General features: G+C 36.7%; 1 protein-coding gene across 2 annotated transcripts in view; it reads right to left on the minus strand.

The window, feature by feature from the left end:
• Positions 1–19854, minus strand: part of DOCK4 (dedicator of cytokinesis 4) — a 255398-nt gene that overhangs the window by 141626 nt on the left and 93918 nt on the right. For both annotated transcript variants that reach the window (XM_052789666.1, XM_052789665.1), the window contains exons 5-8: positions 18608–18704; positions 14193–14341; positions 12772–12856; positions 10913–11064 (exon numbers count right to left, since the gene is read on the minus strand). In XM_052789666.1, the coding sequence (XP_052645626.1) occupies positions 10913–11064; positions 12772–12856; positions 14193–14341; positions 18608–18704 (483 nt within the window). The remainder of the gene's footprint in view (positions 1–10912; positions 11065–12771; positions 12857–14192; positions 14342–18607; positions 18705–19854) is intronic.

The raw sequence follows: 19854 nt of genomic DNA on the forward strand, positions 1-19854 counted from the left end.
CAAAATCCTTTAAGATTTTCATAAAATAAGAGGGGGGGTAGTATTTGTTTCTTAGAGGGAGAAAACCTGACATTATGGCTTTTTCCTGAAAAAAGGAAAAAAAAACCCCTTAGAACACAAAGTAGTAAATATTTTGACAAAGAAAATGTGGATTTCAGCTTTTGGCAAGTGATTTAACAGATTTAAATTAACAGCAGAAGTGAAAGAAGAAAGGCATAAGAAGATTGATGATGCGTATGAATGTCACTAAAAAGGTGATGTTGAAAGTATAACAAAGGAAGGGTAATCTTACTCTTTGATATGGTCTGAAGTTTACACAATCATTAAACATATAATCAAAAGCTCATGAAATAGAAAATGCAGTTTGCTTTCATTGGCCTTGGATAAACAGCCTATTTCTCTTTGTGCTGCTTAAGAATCTGTGCTCATTTGAGGGCAATATGATAGTTACAAACAAGGTTGTTCAAGGTGACAGGAAAAGGAGGATTAGCATGCCAACTTATCTCTGCTCCTCACACAGATGGGGCCAGAGGCATCAATCATTTGTGATAAGACGTTTATATCATATTGACACAGACACAAAACGTGTATCAATGAAAGAAAATCTTACTGCACTCCATCTTTCTGAAGTGCTGCCTTGAAATTGTCCTATTAATAGCACTGCTATTTGGAAAAAATTATAACATTAAGAAAATGGTTTAGAAAAGACACTGCTACACAAGAACTGTGTGCCACATTGCAGATTTAAGAAAAATAATTTCTACAGCAGTACATTGGCATAACACAGAGGCACGAACTACATAAATGTAAAGGTCAGCAAAGCAACTGGGACTTTGGGCAGGAGATGATGCAGCATTCTTATGCATACTCACCAATGCCAAGAACAGGGTCTGCAGTCTGAATTGAACAAATGTAGGCAGCAGGCTTAATACCCTCCATTCCCTTTTTTGTAATACACTGCCCAGTGTTGTTGATGTTTTCAAAATTCTCTTGAAAAAAACAGGCAAGATCTCTGGATAGAAATGTGCTACAAATATAAGTATGGTCTTACAGTATCTACACTGGAAAGGTAGGTATTTCAGAGGACATTGGGATATTTGATTTTTTTTAACCCAGTCATATGGTAAATATTTTCTTTGGCATTTTTGTTTGTTTGGTTTGGCTTTTGTAACAGCAAAGAAAGAAATAAAGGAAGAAATAAAGTTAACAGTCTCCAGGAATAATGCACATTGTCTGGAAAACAGCTAAGCTGTTACTTTGTCCCTTGCAACTTGTTAAACTTATTCTATTAAAAGCTGATAAGTGAGATTTTCCCAGGATCTGATAAAAAAAATCAATATGATTTTGATTAAAGGATTGGTGTTCTTAGAGCTCCAGTGTAAATGGGCCCTCTGGCTACACTAAGGTCATCACTGCTGCAACAAACTGCTGTGTTGGGTAAATGATATGAGTACATGTGGAAGAAAAGCACATACTATCATCAGATGTCTTTTATTTCTCCAAAAATCTGCCACTACAAAACTGATAAGTGCATAATCTGTTGAAGTACATACTATGGACTTTGTAAGTGTGATCAAACTGCAGGAAGAGAGGTTCATTTCATTAACTTTTGTGCTGGTAAGAGAAGAAGATACCCCCAAAGCAAACAATCATCGCCACACTGTTCATTATTCTAAATGTTGGGAAGCTAAGCATCTTATTCCAACTTTACAGAACAGAAGCTACTGATAATTTCTTAGGAATAGAAAAACTTCACAAATCTCATAAATGACCACACATTACAATTGATTTATAAAGCAGCTAATAAAGAACATCAGAACATGGGGTACTTGCACTCTGCTGAAATGTTGAAAACACACATTTCCAGTCTTCCTTTGGAGGTCTAACAACGTCCTACCTTTTACCTAAAGTTTAAACTTAGTTTTTTTCTTGTAAGTGCATCTCACATTAAATCAACTGCATTCAGGTGTCTATAATCCCTTTTAATGCTGAAATTGTTTTTGTAATGTGATTGTAATGGCAAAACAAACAAACAAAAAAAATCAGTTAACTCCCAAAGTAAAAAATTACATAAGTAAAGCCAAGTGACTCCATGTTTTAAAGGATCTTCCCCTGTTCAAACTATGATCCTGTAATGCCCATCTTTCTTACACTGTTTTATGATCTATATGATTGGGTTAGTTTGAATCAGGTGTTCACTTTTGAACAAAATCTTCTGATCGTCTCCACCTTTTGATTCACAACCCAGAATAGCCTAAGCTAGTGAACTGGATTTCTTCTGCATAAAACTAAACTGGAACATACATTCTTGCCACTCAGTTCACACAACCACAGAGTTAGTCCAAAGTCAAATCCTTGAAACATTTACACATTAACATTGGGCTTACCATGAATGGCTGCTCTACAAATCCACTCCTACTGGCTGGCACTACTTGCTGAAGTAGACAGCAGCCTTAGACTTTCAAACTGTTCATCTAGTTATAACAAAATTAGATGACATAAAAACAAACCATCAAAGCTCAGTACTAAATTGGTAAGTCCTTCTGATTTTGCTGTTCTCAAGCATTTGTTGAACATGCCAGATTCAAGGAACAGATTTTATAAAAGCATTTCTTAACAACACTAATTAACACCGTCTGGACTCTCAATAGATCTAGACAGAGTATGTTTGAGATAATATACTTTAGAAACAGACTAAGATACTGTAGAACTCAAGTAGCCAGTAAAAGCTCATCAGTGGCCAGGAAAACGGGACTGAACTGAAAGACAAAAAAGCCTCGAGAGAAGATGTGATCATGGACCTCTAATTTTCCAAATACAGTAACAACACTACTCTACAACTGTGTATGCTAAAAATTTTGCCTTAGGATTCAAATAGTATAATTACGTCTACAAATTAAAGTGTCATCAAGATAGCTGTTTAAAACTTTCTTAAAGAACAAAAAAATGAAGAATACACAAACAGGGCTTGTTCCCTTAACAGAAATAAGAGAGGAAGAGGAATGCAAGGTTAGAAGATGCAATAGTGCATAAAACAAAGAATTTTACTGGGACAAGCCGTATGGCTGTACCATGTTAAAGCAGTGCCATTCGCACACTTGCTCTAACCCACTCAGGGGCTGCTACTGTTTTAAGAAAGAAAACTGCAAAGCAGAAAGAGGGGAAGGCAAATGGAACAAGATACAAGAATCCACCAGGGAAAACTGTAGGAATCATCAGGGGCTGACTTCAGCTATTTACTGTTAATTTAAGTCATAGCAAAAATTATTCCTAGCAGCTAGTTTAGCTAGAAAATATGGATATATACATATGCATATGCAGTCAAGTGAAATTAGTATGCACCAATTAAGTAGAAAATTAATGACTCGCAACTGTAGTCTTAATGCATCAAGTGCATAAGCAAGTCATCGTTCAGATTTAAATACCTGACTTAAACACTAACAGTTTTCTTGCTTCCATACAGGAAGTAGAATATTCGTGTCCCAAAAAACCTTTTAAAGTGTGAAGACACACGTTAGACAATTATATCAATATAGAAACAGTCTGCAAAGTAATATTTATTATTACTGTTTATTAACAGCAATAGAAGTCATAAATAAACCTCTATTTTATTATTACATCTACCTTAATAGAACAAAACTGATGTTATTGTGGACACCAACACAATTAGAAACAGTTATTTTTAATAGCAATTTCCAGCAACGAAAAAAGCCTGGAAAAAAGTATAGTTCCATACTGTCCCAAACAAATGGCAAGTGATCACAAAAGAACATTTATCTCTAGCTTACTAAAGCTGACAGCAAAAATCTCTGTTGCCCAAAGTGGACACTGATCACACTAAGTTAGGTGCAAGTGAGGCATCACAGCTGCCACCAATCTTTAGTTAGGAATTCTGAAGGTCAAAAAGAACCCCAAGCATCACACTGATTTTTTTTTTGCCACTATCTGACATCAAGTCTGGGCAAGGCACTAATTCATTTCAACATTACAGATTCTCAACCTATCACCTGAAAAACATATTATCTAATTCTTAGTACGTTAGGAAAATTATGAGCCTTTATCCATGGTTTTAAAATGAAAAATTATTTAGTTGAGAATAATCTAGTTATAAGTTTACCTAATTTTCCTTTTATTCAAAGCACTAAAGGAATACTAAGACACATTATCAAAATCACAATAATGGTTTAATGGTTTTATTTTCCATCTCATTTTAAAAAGGTGCCATCCTAGAAATGCACTGCTAGATCACAATGACAGCACCAATTTATATGTTAAATTAGAAGAATATTCCTTAAACATGTACATTGCCTACCACAACATAGTAACAAAAGAGACACACAGACCATGCTTTCTTTTTTAACAAAAGAATTTCAATATATATACTGGAGCAACAGTAGTAAATTTGTACATACATATATCACTTATTTTTGATCCATCTACTCTAAATCCTTTGCAAATATCTTAAGAGCAAATTCAGAGTGCTTCTCCTTATAGATTCCACTCCGAGGGGCTAAAGTCAAGAAGTCAGATAACTAATACTGAGTATCTATATCCTTTACGAATTCAACATCAAGTCTTTCTAAACTTGAAGACTCAAACTTTATTGAGATCTACAGTACTGAAACAGAAAACAAAAAAGAAACAGGATGCATTCAGCTCAAAATTACTTCAGGGTATGCTGAGCAGCTCTTTAATCAATACAGTCTATGGATTCTAAAGAGCTATCCAACACGCCCTAAAGAAGATGCAGACATTTCAACAGCTGAATCCTGTTCTAGGTTTTACTGACTATAACTAGGTCTCTGTAGACTGTAACAGGAGCCTAGAGATGCAATTCACACAAAGATCTTCAGTTTAGATGTCTTTAGAGCTGGATTCCAATCCTAAAGTCCATTTATTCATTATGAAACCTTCTAAAACTAAACAAAAAGGAAAATGCTAAGCATTGGCATATGTCTTAATCTTGGCATCTTACTCGTGACTACAGAAAGATACTTCCATCTACTCAGACTCCAGAGCCTGACAACATCCCCCCTACCCTGAAGATATACTTGCATGTTCTTTCAGGACCAATTCTTTTCTAATGAAGCACAACTAATCAGAGAAACAAAAGGTGATGAAGAGGAGCAAATGCTAAATTTAAATATAAAGCATGCAGTGACCACTTTGGTTTGTTTTTTGGTTTGGTTTGGTTTTTTTTTGGGGGGGGGGGGTAGTGTTGGGGTTTTGTTTGGGTTTTGGGTTTTTGTTTGTTTGTTTGTTTTTAAGTAAAAACAGGAACAAGAGTGTAGTGTAGGTGAAGAACAGGTTTATATTAATAGGCTGGGTTTTTCTTTAAGAAAACAAAGACCAATACTTAGTTTCTTGCTCTGCCTCTGAATATTCAAACTTAAATTTCCCTATCTTCCCGGGAGTCTGGACTGTCTCTTGAACTGCAGCAATTGTCATTAAGATATTGTATAACATGCAAAGGGAATTACAATTATTACTATTATTTTTTTCCTTCTCTGGTTGTCTTTACAAAGACAAACAGTGGCTAACATTGCATCACGCAAGGATCCAGCCCTGCTGAGAATACTTCACTGAACTTCGTTCCTGTGGCAAAACACATGGGTCACAAGAATTAGAGAAAAGTTGTGTGCTGACATTCAGGATCACAGTTTCCAATGTGATATCTAAGTTTCTTTCTACTTTATACACCTATATTGTTTTAACCTGTTCTTAGCATGTAATGATGTTATATTTTCTTATTAGACACTCAATTCTAGTTCCACTAGGTCAAATGCAAGAACTGTTAACACACTGTGCTTTCTGCTTATAACTTGGTTCATCTCAGTTGCTATGGCATGCTTTTTTCAGACAGAATCTATAACTATAGCAACAACAACAAAAACTTTCATTACCTTTCAATGTTCAATGACTATATTCTAAATCTCATCAGTTCTTAATATTGCCTGAGAAAACTACAACTTTACAATGGCCTAATGGCAACCTTATTCTTGCACTTTAATGTAAAGCTCAGCTATTAAACCATACCTTCCCTGTTTTACCAAGTACCTTCTTTTTTCCTTGTTTTTCCGAAGCACAGACTTTTCCACATGGTAACATGCTATCCACATTATTAACAACTCCGATAGAAAAATCAAACCCTTTCAAAGTATTCGATACTACAGTTGATCAGAAAAATCAGTAACTGAAAATTTGCCAAGTCACTATCACAAAATCAAAGTGTTTTATGCATGTTAGTAAAAATTACATCCTCTTATCAGTAACATATAAATACTCAAAATTTAATGAAAACATTCTGTATAAACTCTGCAGCAATATACAGTTAGATTGATACTAATACATTAAAAATAATCTCACTAAGAAAAATGCCACAAAATATCATTTATATGCTGTGGTTCCTTGCAGGCCAGTAAAATGAAGAAGCTAGGCAAGCTGTGAGCTCAAATACGCTGTATTTCTTTCTGAATGTTGCTAGCTGTTTTGGATCAGAGCATCCTACCCAGAGGCGGCTGCTTCTTCCACTAGTCTAGAGCTGGACTAGGAAGGGAGCTGCTATACTCAAGCTTCCTAAAGCCTTACTACTACTTTTTGTAGATACTTGCCCCACCTCAGTATCTGCAATTGCAATTTGGTTTAACCGTGATACTTGAATAAATGTTTCTGTTCAAACAGCTGAATGTATGAAACGGGTAACATAAAACAAAAAAAGGCTGTGGAAAAAGAGATATCCAGTCAATTAAAAAAATTGATCAGATAATGTTGCTTCTAATCCTCCAACAATCTTTCAAAGCTGCTATTTCAATTGCATGAACCTGAGGTTACAAAAAAAGAAATAGATATATAGAGAGATACTACATTTGCAGGTCCACCTGATAAGAAGCTGTTAGTCCTAAGAAAAACATTGGAACAAAAATTCTATCATTAAATCTCAATTTTGCTATTTTTACTCTTTCCAGATGAGCTCTTTGTTTAAGAGGCTATAGAGATCACTTGCTTTATGTTAATTTACGTCAGATAGACAATGAACACTGTATTAGAATCCACATAAAGCCACATTTTTGGAGCAATTGTACCTGTGAACTTGTACTTAACATTATACATTCAAATGGTCTCATTAAAACAAGCAGGATTACCCACCTGAGGAAAGCTTGGTACACAAAGTGCTTGCAAAACTGAAATTTGAGGTAGAAAGTAACAAAGTCCAAAGAAACAAAACCCCAAAATTCTAATACCATAAGCAATGAATTGAAGAAATAAATTTAAAGTCATGTATATCCCTATACTTCTATTCTTAATCAAAGATCTCTGTTTCAGGAAATAAACTATCATGTACAGTTCCTTAAGTTTATCTGTGCTATTAACAAGTTTCATTTATTATTTTCACTGCATTTTTCTACTGGACCACAAGACAACAACTTAGGAAAACAATAAACAAATGACACAGCTAGGTTATGACAGACCTTAAGGTGCTGCTACGCACAACTTTTGACCCGCACTTTCATCAGACATGAGCAGAAGAGTGTGCACATCCAGGCTCCACAAATCTACTATTGCCAGTAAGCTTCGGCATCATTGCAGTGTGCGAACTGCAGTAGCTGGGGAGCGCAGACACTTTCTCCTCTCACACATCATCTTTCTGATGGAGGCTGTTCATTTCATGCATGCATCAGCCAGGGCCTAAAGACCTCTGAACTATCCCACCCATTTGTACTGGATAAAAATTGTACATCATACCATACCATTGTGCACCAAGACCAACTAGCTTTGGTTTAACTCTGTGATAACCTGGTTGTATTGCTTCCAGGTCTAGTCCAGAAAGACCATATAAATATCCAGCTTGGACACCCCTGCATTCCAGAGTTCATATCTGTGCTAAAGATATACCTTGCATTTAATTTGTTCTTGCGAAAACTCTCTTGGTTTCAGCTTTTCCAACATGTTGAGAGGTTTCTGTTTGTTTCTTGGGAGGGTTTTTTGTTGTGGTTTTGTTATCATGGGGGTATCTGTTTGTTTGGTTTGTAGATGGCTGCAAACTACCTTCACAAAGTTCATCTTGTCATTCACCCCATGCGCTAGAAAGCAGTTTGGATTCACAGCAACACACTTCAAGGTTTGCCAGTAATGGGATGAGGAAGTTCACACATAATAAAGCAGCTGCAAACAGACACTGGAGTCAGGAATCAATAACTAAAGGTCAGATCACAGCAAGCATGTGACAAACAGCTCTAGAATTTGTGCTTTCATGTGAACATGAAATCCAATCCATTTGCTTTCATACCAGCACTACTACCATAACCTTGTTTTCGGCAATCCATAACACCCAAATTGTTTTCTGTCAAGGTCTGAAGCTCTCTCCTAAATCTATCACCTGCTGTGGCATTCACTGGCGTGAACACGGAAACGTGCCCTGATGAACATTTAATTCTCAGAAATGACAGTAAACTGCGTTTTGGTGACTAATGTCCAAAATGCAGCCAGAATGAAGTGTCAGTATTTAGCAGCTAAAACTGTAAAAACAGTTGCTTATATATGATTTCATTAACAACAAAAATCAATTTACTCAGTATAATCTTCCTTCAAAGCACTGGTTAGTTATCTTGCCCAACTACAAAGCACAGGCATAATTTTGTCAAATTCAGTCCAAATTCCACATGGTTCCCCAAATTCCTATTACCATAGGTAAGATGACAAGTAGTACACAGTCATGGCTTTGTACACATTCTGAGTAACACTTTTTACCCTATTAACAGGCTTAGAGCAGTAGCTTATATTTATTTTCGTGTATCTGTGAGCTGTCTTATCTAAAATGTTTTTTGCTTTGAAGTCTAGTCTTTCATTTCTCTTGTGGCCAGTCTTAAAGCAGATGTTTGTTGCCTCCAGAACATGTTCCTTCTATCATAAGGACAGCTAAGAATAGAGTGGCCAACAACCAGCAGAAAAGTATGAATGGGAGCCTTCTGACCAGAAGGTGATCTGCCACCATATTGGGTTTGCGTGGCAAGGTTTTGGTAGTGGGGCGGGGCTACAGGGGTGGCTTCTGTGAGAAGCTGCTAGAAACTTCCCCCATGTGCGACAGAGCCAATGCCAGCCGGCTCCAAGATGGACCCACTGCTGGCCAAGGCCGAGCCCATCAGTGACGGTGGTGGTGCCTCTGGGAGAACACATTTAAGAAGGGGAAAAAACTGCTGTGCAACAGCAACTGCAGCCGGAGAAAGGAGTGAGAACATGTGAGAGAAACAGCCCCGCAGACCCCCAGGTCAGTGCAGAAGGAGGGGAGGAGATGCTCCAGGCACCGGAGCAGAGATTCCCCTGCAGCCCGTGGGGAAGACCATGGTGAGGCAGGGTATCCCCCTGCAGCCCAGAGAGGTCCACGGTGGAGCAGATATCCACCTGCAGCCTGGGGAGGACCCCACGCTGGAGCAGGGGGATGCCCGAAGGAGGCTGTGACCCTGTGGGGACCCCATGCCAGAGCAGGTTCCTGGCAGGACCCCTGGAGAGAGGAGCCCACGCTGGAGCAGGTTTTCTGGCAGGACTTGTGACCCTACGGGGGACCCACGCTGGAGCAGTCTGTGAAGAACTGCAGCCCATGGGAAGGACCCCACACTGGAGCAGTCTGTGAAGAACTGCAGCCCATGGGAAGGACCCCACACTGGAGCAGGGGACAAGTGAGGAGTCCTGCCCCTGAGGAGGAAGGAGCAGCAGAGACAACGGGTGATGAACTGACCCCAACCCCCATTCCCCGTCCCCCTGCACTGCTGGCAGGGAGGAGGTAGAGAAAAATCAGGAGTGAAGTTGAGCCTGGGCAGAAGGGCTGGGTGGGGGGAAGGTGTTTTAAGATTTGGTTTAATTTCTCATTACCCTTTTCCAACTTGATTAGTAATAAATTAAACTAATTTTCCCCAAGTCAAGTCTGTTTTGCCCATGATGTTAATTGCCGAGTGATCTCTCCCTGTCCTTATCTTGGCACACGAGCCTTTTGTTATATTTTCTCTCCCCTGTCCAGTTGAGGAGAACAGTGATAAGAGTGCCTTGTTAGGCACCTGGCATCCAGCCAGGGTCAAACCACCACTGCACAAGCATTTAATGGTTCAATCTTCCTGGCATATTCCTCAAACAGAACTTACAAGGCTCTTGCACTAACACTGCTCTCCTCCCGTGCTCATATTTAGTAAGTGCATAGTGGTTCCATTACCATTCACTCCCATGTTCTATCTCTTGGCTAGAAATGTGCTGGGAGTAGAAATAATTACTGAATATTTAAAAATTCACAGGTTATCAGGGCGCTCTCAGAATTTAAGCTCTAGGACAAACAGGAAAAAAAAATGGTTCCAGGATCAGCTCCCAGCTGAAAAAAGAGGTCAGACAAACCCTAAGTGGATGCAAGATGGGTTTGACTGTTTCACTGAAGAACAGGCACCTCCTCATTGAAGTACAGGCTGCTTTTATAAAAAGACACTTAATTCACTGACCAAGGACAGCCCTCCAGTCTCATGTACCTAGAAGAATTCATCTCAAACATTACAGAGCAAGCAACAGTTCTAAGTTTTGAATATGCACTGATTAGGAGAGAGGAAAATAGAGATATTGAAAAATGACCTTTAGGTCACAGAACTAACATTCATTCTGTATGCATACATGTATATATGTTCCTACACAAACAAAACCAACTGAAAACTGAAATAGGTAAACAAGATGGAGAAATACACATTACTTAAACCTAAAACAAAACTACAAACTATTAAGTATAGAAATATAATTTCAAAAGGAAGCAAACAATTATCCTGAGTCAAGACTATCTTCTGCTTGCTTCTCAATATGAAATTTGTTACCTGGATCAAAACATACAGAGTATATTGACAAAACTTATGTAAAATCAGTATTCCAGTGAAAAATTATGTGGTACCTGATGGGCCGATTTTCTTTACTGTCAAAGAGTGAGAAGATTACTTCAAGTTCCTCTCCCAGATTGGAGCACATTAGACTCTTCATCTGAACAAAAAGATGGTGGCTGCTAGCTGGTACTGGTGTATCTTTTTTTCGATGACGATGCTCCATCTAAAAATACCACAAACAATAGAGCAGCCAGTTTGAATTAATTGTAAAAATCTCAAAATAAAAAGAGTAAAAAATGTAATGCTGAACTACTTTCTTAATCCCAATTTTTATATTTTAAATTCAGCATTAACTTGTAATAGGCCTTTTGGGGGTTTTTCTTTTGTTTTGGTTTGGTTTGGGTTCTTTTGTATCTGAGAAGGAGCACACGAGGAAGGGACTTTCCCAGTGTTGCACTGCATCATAATTATCTCTAGGAGAAAAACAGTAACCTCTAGAAGTTTACCTTTTTTCTACTCTGAAAATTCTAAGCCACTTTAAAGCTTTTGCTGTAACAATATAGTATTTCATAGCTGGTTCAAATGGTTAATGATCTGATAGTCTGGTATTCAAACACACAAAAATGCTTTTGTAGAAGACTAAATACCAGTATTTTAAGATGGAAAAAAAAATCACATCCATATTTTATGATCTTTGGCAGTCTGCTATGTAGAAGCTACTAAATTATCTTGATTTGGCTTCACAGTTTATACCTTCAACATTTTAATCACCCATTAAGAGTAGGACAATATTAAGTTGTACTGTTTCTCTCTTACACTGTACCAAAAATAATTTTAAACAGCAGTCTTTCTAAGCTACTTAGCCTTCAAACTTAGGTTATCTTGGGCTTGCTTTTTTTTTCCCCCTCTATTTTTGAAAGTGCACTCCACGAGTTCCATTATTAGTTTTCTGGGTTATTGTTCCTCTGTATGTTTCTTCTTATGATTAATGGTTCCTCACTGTATTTCATCTAGTGCTTCAACAGGATTCTGTAAGATTACATATGACTTTGAAACTGCCCATAGGTATACTGATTTTAGCATGAAGAAATTACTACAAGGCTTGACATTAGATACTTATGTTGATAACTTGTAAAAATTATCAAAAATTTATTATAATTTCAGCTCCACAGAAAATTGTAGCAATTGTATTTCTGCTTCATTCTGTATTTAAATAGAAAAGTAAACATAAATAAAATTTAGTTTAAATAAAAGCTTAGTCTTAAGCAAGTAAGGCTCAGAACTGTGTATCTCTAACAGCTGTAGTACTTAAAAATGAGCCAAAGTCTACATAAATGAATTGGCAAGTTTTGTTAGAGCTCACTGGAGATTAAATCAGAGTAAGAAATAAGAAACCAGTGCTGGTTTTAGTAAATCAAGATGGGCTTTTATACCCAAAGGAGAGCTTTTCTTTTCAGTTTAACTGCTATTTACATTAATATATTAGAAAAGACCAATAGCCCAGTATGATTAATTGTGACAATACTTGTACCATAAGTGTATTATTTTATTTCCACAAATCTTATCTAACAGGACTTATGGGCCACGTAAAGCTTTAATCAAAAAGAGTCTCATAAACTTTTATTGATGATTAAATTCATGTTAACAGTCACAGTTTTAATGAAATATCAGAAAACAAAACTTTTAACAAATAACACGTAAAACGAACATGTGTGGACACACAAATTTGGTATCAAAGCATCTCGTACAGATGTAGAAATGACATAGCTCTTCAAAAGAAAACATCTTTCCTCATAGTAAAACTCATTACATTATGAAATGCCAGTTTATTTGATCAAAAAAAGTACTCTTGGTTAAGTAGAAGAAAGCTGCCATCAAAACATCAGTATGTCATTTGATAGCAAAAGTACCAAGTATTATATTCACATACCAGCCTGTAGAGCTCCGTAATGCTGATCTCTTCAGGATCTACCATAGCATATTCTTTTCTTGGAACTAAGTCAAGCCCCAGTTGTCTGTATGAGGAATGGAATAACAGTGAGTAGTTTCTACATACAGATGAAACAAATTAACTCACTGCTTCTATTTACATTTAACAGAAACATTCCAACAAACAATGGACATGTTAATTGGTACTCTACTGTTGGTTCTGGTTTTGTTTTACTGTATTTTGGCTGTATTCACCATTCACAGATGATTCCTCCCCTTTCTTAACTTTGTAACATTAATAGAATACATTTTTCCACAGTTTTTAAATCTGTTTCACATTGTGGACAATGTACAATGGATATTGTCCTTTGTACTATTGTGGACATTGTACAATGTGAATTGCGCTAGTATTGTCAATTTGAATGACAAACATGGAAAAGAAGATAAAAAGAAAATCCATCACATGCCAAAATATCAGCTTATTTTTAATATGGCCTGGATGGCATCAAAGCTGCTTGGCTGTATCCCGTAAACAAAATAATGAAATTAATTTGAATCAACAGAAATAAAACTTATTTTCAGCACAGCAGCAAGCAATAAACATTAGGAACACATATGGGGCAGTCATGCTGAATTCAGAAAAATTTGAAAGATTAGAAAGTTTTTTAAAAATATGTTTTTAAAGAGTAGGAACTGACCACGTCAAAAATCATCACAATTCCATTCAGTTAGCACAAAATTCTAAGCAGACGGTTAATGATACACAGTTAATCACAGTTCTTCCACTATGTTAGGTATTTAGGCTTTCCGATAGCAGTAGTTGGAGAAACCCCTGAAATTCAGTTAATTCTACTATTGAATATTTCTGCATTTAGTCAGAGTTTAACTGAATAAATATAGGCTAAAGACAAGACTTTGGAAACAGCACCCAAATGCCAAAAGGTATTTTAACATTTTTCTCGCTTTCAGATAAAAGAAAGATGCAGAGCATTGTAGCAAGATGTACGTTAGAGATGCCCCAGTAGGAAATTAATTGTGTTACACAAGTCAAAAAGGAAACAATGTCAGCCAATATAGTTTCAGTTAAGACAACAGAGCTATGCTAACTGCATCACATTGGAATCTGGCCAGGTGTGTTTTAAAAAGACATAAAAGGATGCTGCAGATATTCCAGTGCAATTCTCTTGTAGACAGTGCCACTGCTATGTAAAATAAAGTGAGATAAAAAAGCAAAATAAAATGACAAGTCACTTTTCACTGTTAAAACATAGTGGACAGAAAAACAATGAAGGAGAAAGTCCATTTAAAAATAAGGTAACACTTGTTAAATTTGTTCCCTTATTTCAACATTCTACAATGAGCCTAAAGCTGTGGCATTATAATTAGATTACATTATTTTCATTTATTATTATATTTACTCACTCATTGCCCCAATCCAGACGAGCAGTGATGTGTCGCTTGACATCCTTCATTCGATCATGGGTGAGATGGCCAACGAGGACCTGCCTTCGCAGATCTAGGATTTCATTCATTATGTGCCACAGTCGGTGAAAGAGATCCCCCTCATTCCTCTGTGAGATAAAAATATAATTGCCTCTATATCACCTGTATAAGCTGACAAGCCTAATAAATACAGATATGGTGGGGAAATAAAGAAAACTCCTTCCTTATTCCCCTACTTAGTCTTTTTTCTCATCGTCCCATTTTACCTGCATGCATGTGTGTGTGCAGACAAAAATCAGAGCTTCAGAGCTTACCACAGACCCTGTCTTTGCACCACACACTCCAAAATTTCACTCCAACTCCTTATGCCTCATGTTAACAAAGTCTGATTTATGTGACAGATATAACAAAAATTGTTTCATGCCATAGCACTCTTATTCCAAGAGCATGTTCATTCTGTGCTGCTGTCTCATCCAAACTGAATGTGATGATGTAATTCAAGACTATTTGAACTCATACACATAAGGGGATGAAAAGGCAATAGCTCCTAGCATTCAAACTCTGAACCACAGAGCGTTAATGTTCTTTCAACTTTTTTTTGCATGGATATAACTGTACACACTACTGTTTAACCATAAATAAATAGTATCACATAGACAGAATCCTGTCCAGACAGTTCTTCCTCATCTAACTGTAAAGTAAGAGAAATTATGTGAATATGATTACTTTTTAAACCACATCCTCCTACTCTAATTATATACCAGTTAAGGACATAAACAATTTCCCATAACAGTTTCCTCCTAAACAGAAGTTCTTTTAACTCTTCCTTCACCAATTCTAAGTAGTTTTACCCAATATAGTTTTTCGGAGAAACTTTAGCTTGAAGAAGTTACTGTGACCTCCATTTAAGTGATGCATCACACGAAGTTGAAAAAAAATTCCTATTCAGATTTGTTCTGCTAATTCTTGCCAAAAAACCCAAAGCCAATTTCCCTTTTCCTTCTTCATACGAACACATGGCATAAAAACAAAGTTCAGGTACTTCTGCTGCATAATTGCTATGAAAACCTAAAATTCACTTAAAAGCACCATTACTCTCTGTCAATAACTTTTATATTCCAAGGGCTCTGACAAACTGCCATTTGATAAATCTGCTCTCTTTGTTTCACATTCATTCACTTCAGAAGCTCACTAAAATGGGCATTAATTTATTGTTTGTCTTGGCTTCCTGTCTGGAAAAAAAAAAAAAACAGAAAGCCAGCATATTTTGAACACGCAATAACAGCAGCAGTGAAGAAAAAAGTTGCCAAAAAAGAAACAACTTCAGTAAGAACAATAATAATAGATGAAGTTTATAAGTAAAAGAAAACAAAAAAAAAAGGTCACACAAATAGACCTTGAATTAGGAGCAAGAGACAAAAAAGACTTTATAGGAACGTTATAGAGGACTAGGCTGACAGTATGTTTTCACAGTTTTCCATCAGACACTAGTGTAAAAAGATTTCATTTCTACAGTTAAAAAAAATCAAATCGAATAAACACTAATTCAGGTGCATCTTTGTTTTCGGTATCTGCTGATAAGCTCTACTGAAGTAAATTATTCATGTGAATGCAAGAGTCATGCTAATGTTTAACGACACTATGAAGCTCAAAATAACGTTTTCAGGCATCCTTTCTTTTCCAAAGCTTTAGAATTTGTCTATGAGTTGCTTGCATCTCAAAGTGCTGAGTGGATCTGCAAGCAACTGTGAGTGCATTATAGATTTAGGTCTCTATACTAAGGGATCATATTCTTGTTCCTTTTGTTACAGAAGCAGCCAATGTACTAACATACTTACTAATATACACAAAGCAATCACACTTGTATGTGCTTCAGACATTCGAGAAAACTACTTCCCATTATAATCTAGAGAAATTTCAAGCAAGCTTTGAAGAAACAGTTTCTTGTTTCTCAAGAACCAGTTCATACTGATTAATTACAATTTCACTGTTAAGTTTAAAATGATACTCTATTACTCAGAATCCAACAGAAGGAAATACTTGATTTTGTAGGCTCTTGTATAAAAGCTTTCACTAAGCAAATTAGCAACTGCTCCAACTGCAGGTTTCAGAAAGGTCACCTAGTTCTGAACAGCCTCTCTGAACACAATCCATGCCATCATCACAAAAAGGTAGCAAACTGGCTACTTCTGTACCATCCTGACTTGTAGGTCTATTGGCACCACTCATTGCTGTTTCTTACATAGCAGAAGCAGCCCCTGTATCAGCAGAAAGTAGCTCATCTTCTCACAATTTACGTCATAATTATCAATTCAGCAATGAGTTAAGATGAGGGGATGGGGACAATGTAGATGGCAAGTGAACAGGTTTTGATTACATTTATTTGTGCACATGCTGCAAAGTCCAAACCATGGTTTGGTTGTAATGTAGATTAGAATATCAAATGTTAGAAAGAGAAGACAATCATGATGCAAGTCACAATTTAAAACTAAAATATTTTAGTTAAACCTTTAAGGACACAACTCTACAGTCAAAACAAAGTAAGAAAAAGAGTTCCGTTAACAGAGGAAATGGAAGCAGGCATGGAAAAATGAAATTATAGCAATCGTGTCTTAGATTATGATGTGCAAAAAAACCCCAAAACTTAAGAGATGCAGAACAGTCAGCGAAGGCTGAATTTCAGTTAGAATGAGGAGAGATATTGAACAGGTTTCTCTCTGTGTTGTGAATATACCGAAACAAAACAATTTCTACCTATGGTGGTAGCCAATTAAGAGAAGGAAATGGTAGGATTTCTTACAGTGAAAAAGTCACTGGTCTGAAACCTCTCAAAAGAATTGGAGACTACAGCAGATTAATAGAAGACATGGCAGTGAAAAACAGTCTGGAGAGCTTATGTCCAAGATCCTATTGATACTGCACAACATTTAGATAAATAAGGTGGAATAATCCCACATCTGTATGATTTACATAAAAGCTGCTTAAATGACTGGTGACTCAAAACAGGACTATAAATAGGAAACCATCAGGTGGCTGAGTTTGAAAGAGCTTTCTCTATGCAAAAAAAAAGTTTGCCTACCCTAAATAAAAAAAAAAAAACCAACCCACAAACATTTTTATTGATATAATCTTTGCTTCAACTGAAGTTTTTAAGAAAGGTAATTACAGAATTGGAGAGGCAACATTTACAGAGTGAGCACAATAGAGCGATGGAGTGAGAAATGGAAATTGTAGAAATAACACACACCACGGGTGTTCTTTGAGAAAGAAAAAATAGTTGCTTATTGCTACTTTGTGTTTGGTGCTCACACAACTGCTACTGGAAGACTATATCCAGTTCTTAGTCCAGAAATGCAACAGAAAGCACAACATGGGTTCAGAAAACAGGAATACTTAAGGCTAAAAAACATGACTTAAAGTGAAATTTGAGAAGATAAATGTACTAAGATAGTTAAACAGAAAGCTAAGACTGTAAGTATCTATTAAATGGAAACAATTTCATAGAGGGGCATTCTGTAGGGAGTTGTAATAGAATTACTAAGACCGATAATGAATGAAATATGAAAATGTATACATAAGTACAAGAAGAAATGACAGAACAAGGAAAGGTAGGCACTAATAACCATAGAACACCCTAAGTGCAATTTCATTCAAACAAGGAGGGAAACAAACTGACCTGAAGATGTCAAGGAGAGGGAGAAAAAGACCAGAGCCACAAAATATCCAGATAAGAAAAACAAGAGAACTGTGAAACCTGGGGCTTTCACTTAAAACTTATGAAGCGTGAGATAAGAAAGAAGTTCAAAACCCAAATCCACTTCTGTAATGTGTGGTAGGTAAATCCAAAATCAGTTTACTATTGCTAATCAAGAACCACTCCCCAGCCTCCCTCAGCAACGGAGACTCAACAGCTGGCATCCCTTGATCTCTGTGGCATATACAAGAGATCCTGGGCAAATAACACGGCCACATCTCAGTGCTTCTTAGCGTGTGGATGCGAGAGAAAAGAAAAACATATGAGAAAATAAGTATAATTCAAATCAACTGGCTAAGAGATTTTCAATAATATACTGTATTCCTATATTTCACTAAAATACCAATATTGTTTGTTACACTTGTTTCCAACACTTCAGTTTAGCAGACAAAGGAATCCTTAGATCCAACAGCTACACAATGAAACTGGACAAGACTCAATCAACAAGCTGCTAAAGCTTAGCAGTGGTAGCCGTGAATGACTGGAACAGAGAGATGTATTTAGTCCATAATTAGAACAGTTAAACCAAACTGAATGCTTTTTTCTGAAATATATGCTTAAACTAAACTAAACTAAAGCATCCAAACAAGTGTGTCTTTTGTTGGCATTAAATCAAAGCAACATCATTCAGGGTACTTGCCACATAGAGTTGTTTCCACATTGTTCCCCAGTCTCTTAAAGTTGATGTCATTTCTGTAATAACAGAATCTTCTGTTGGAATAACCATTTCAAATTGTCTGTAACACGCAGAAGAACACATGATATTACACAAACATCACAAATCCCACTACAGTTACTAATATAAAGACTTCCTCCTGCCAACAGTTATGTCTATCAACCTACATGGGTGCTCCTTCAGCCCATGACACTTTTTATTTGTACATTTCATTTAATGCCCATGGACATGCCTTAGGTGAAAATAATTTAATCCCCATGGTAAGTCTTGGTCCTAGAGAAGTCAAGGTGAGTTTTTTTACTATGAGATAAGCATGTCAAAAAACTACTTTCACAGCAGAGTAATTTCCCACAGTTTCCAAAGGGATCTTGCCACTTTAGCTTAGACTCCAAACCAGTGATTGTTGCCACTTTTTTTACATCTCTGTTTATAGAAATAAGATAGAAAATGCCATTCCTTCGACTGAAAGAGGATATAAAAACTCAAAAGAAAACTAGTACAGTGTCAGTGAGTTCTTGCCTATTTGATGCTGGCCAAGAAAAAGCTGGGTTAGCTTGGTCAAGACCAAACTCTGCACCACACCATCATCACTACCACTTTGTTCTCACATACAGTACATTTCAAGGGTTTGCATTCATGCTTGGATTACTTTTCTCATAATATCACTTCTCTCTTACCAAGTTTACAAAACAATGTGACAGCTCCTGGCTGTGATGTGCTGTAGGGCCCATGGCCTGAATGGGAAACACAGACTAACACGGAAAATAGAGGCAACAAAGTTTGAACTCCCCACAAGTACTGTCATGGTATCTGCTAACAAAAATTATTCCATCTTTTAAGCTTTGTTTTATTGTGATGGTTTAGAACAATTTTATTTTACTGAACCTTCAGTTTTACCTACAACCACTTTTAAAGGAGAAAGGATGCTAAGGCATAACAAACCATGGGTGGTACAAACTCCATAACAAACAGCAGAGAGTTTAACAGTAATTATGGAACCATTATCACCTGTGGGAATTAAGACTTTTTTTTTTTAATATGATTACTATTTTCATTATTATTTTTGCCCATCATGAATCATGGACCTTCTACTCATTCATTCATGCTCCCAAAATAAAGGTCACCTACACCTGGTGTTTAGGCATCCATCTATTAGGCTGAGAAATGTCTTTACCTAAACAGGTTTCAAACTGTTATGTATCAGCTCTCTA

This window comes from Harpia harpyja, chromosome 6 (assembly GCF_026419915.1).
Source record: "Harpia harpyja isolate bHarHar1 chromosome 6, bHarHar1 primary haplotype, whole genome shotgun sequence".
Classification (NCBI taxonomy): domain Eukaryota; kingdom Metazoa; phylum Chordata; class Aves; order Accipitriformes; family Accipitridae; genus Harpia; species Harpia harpyja.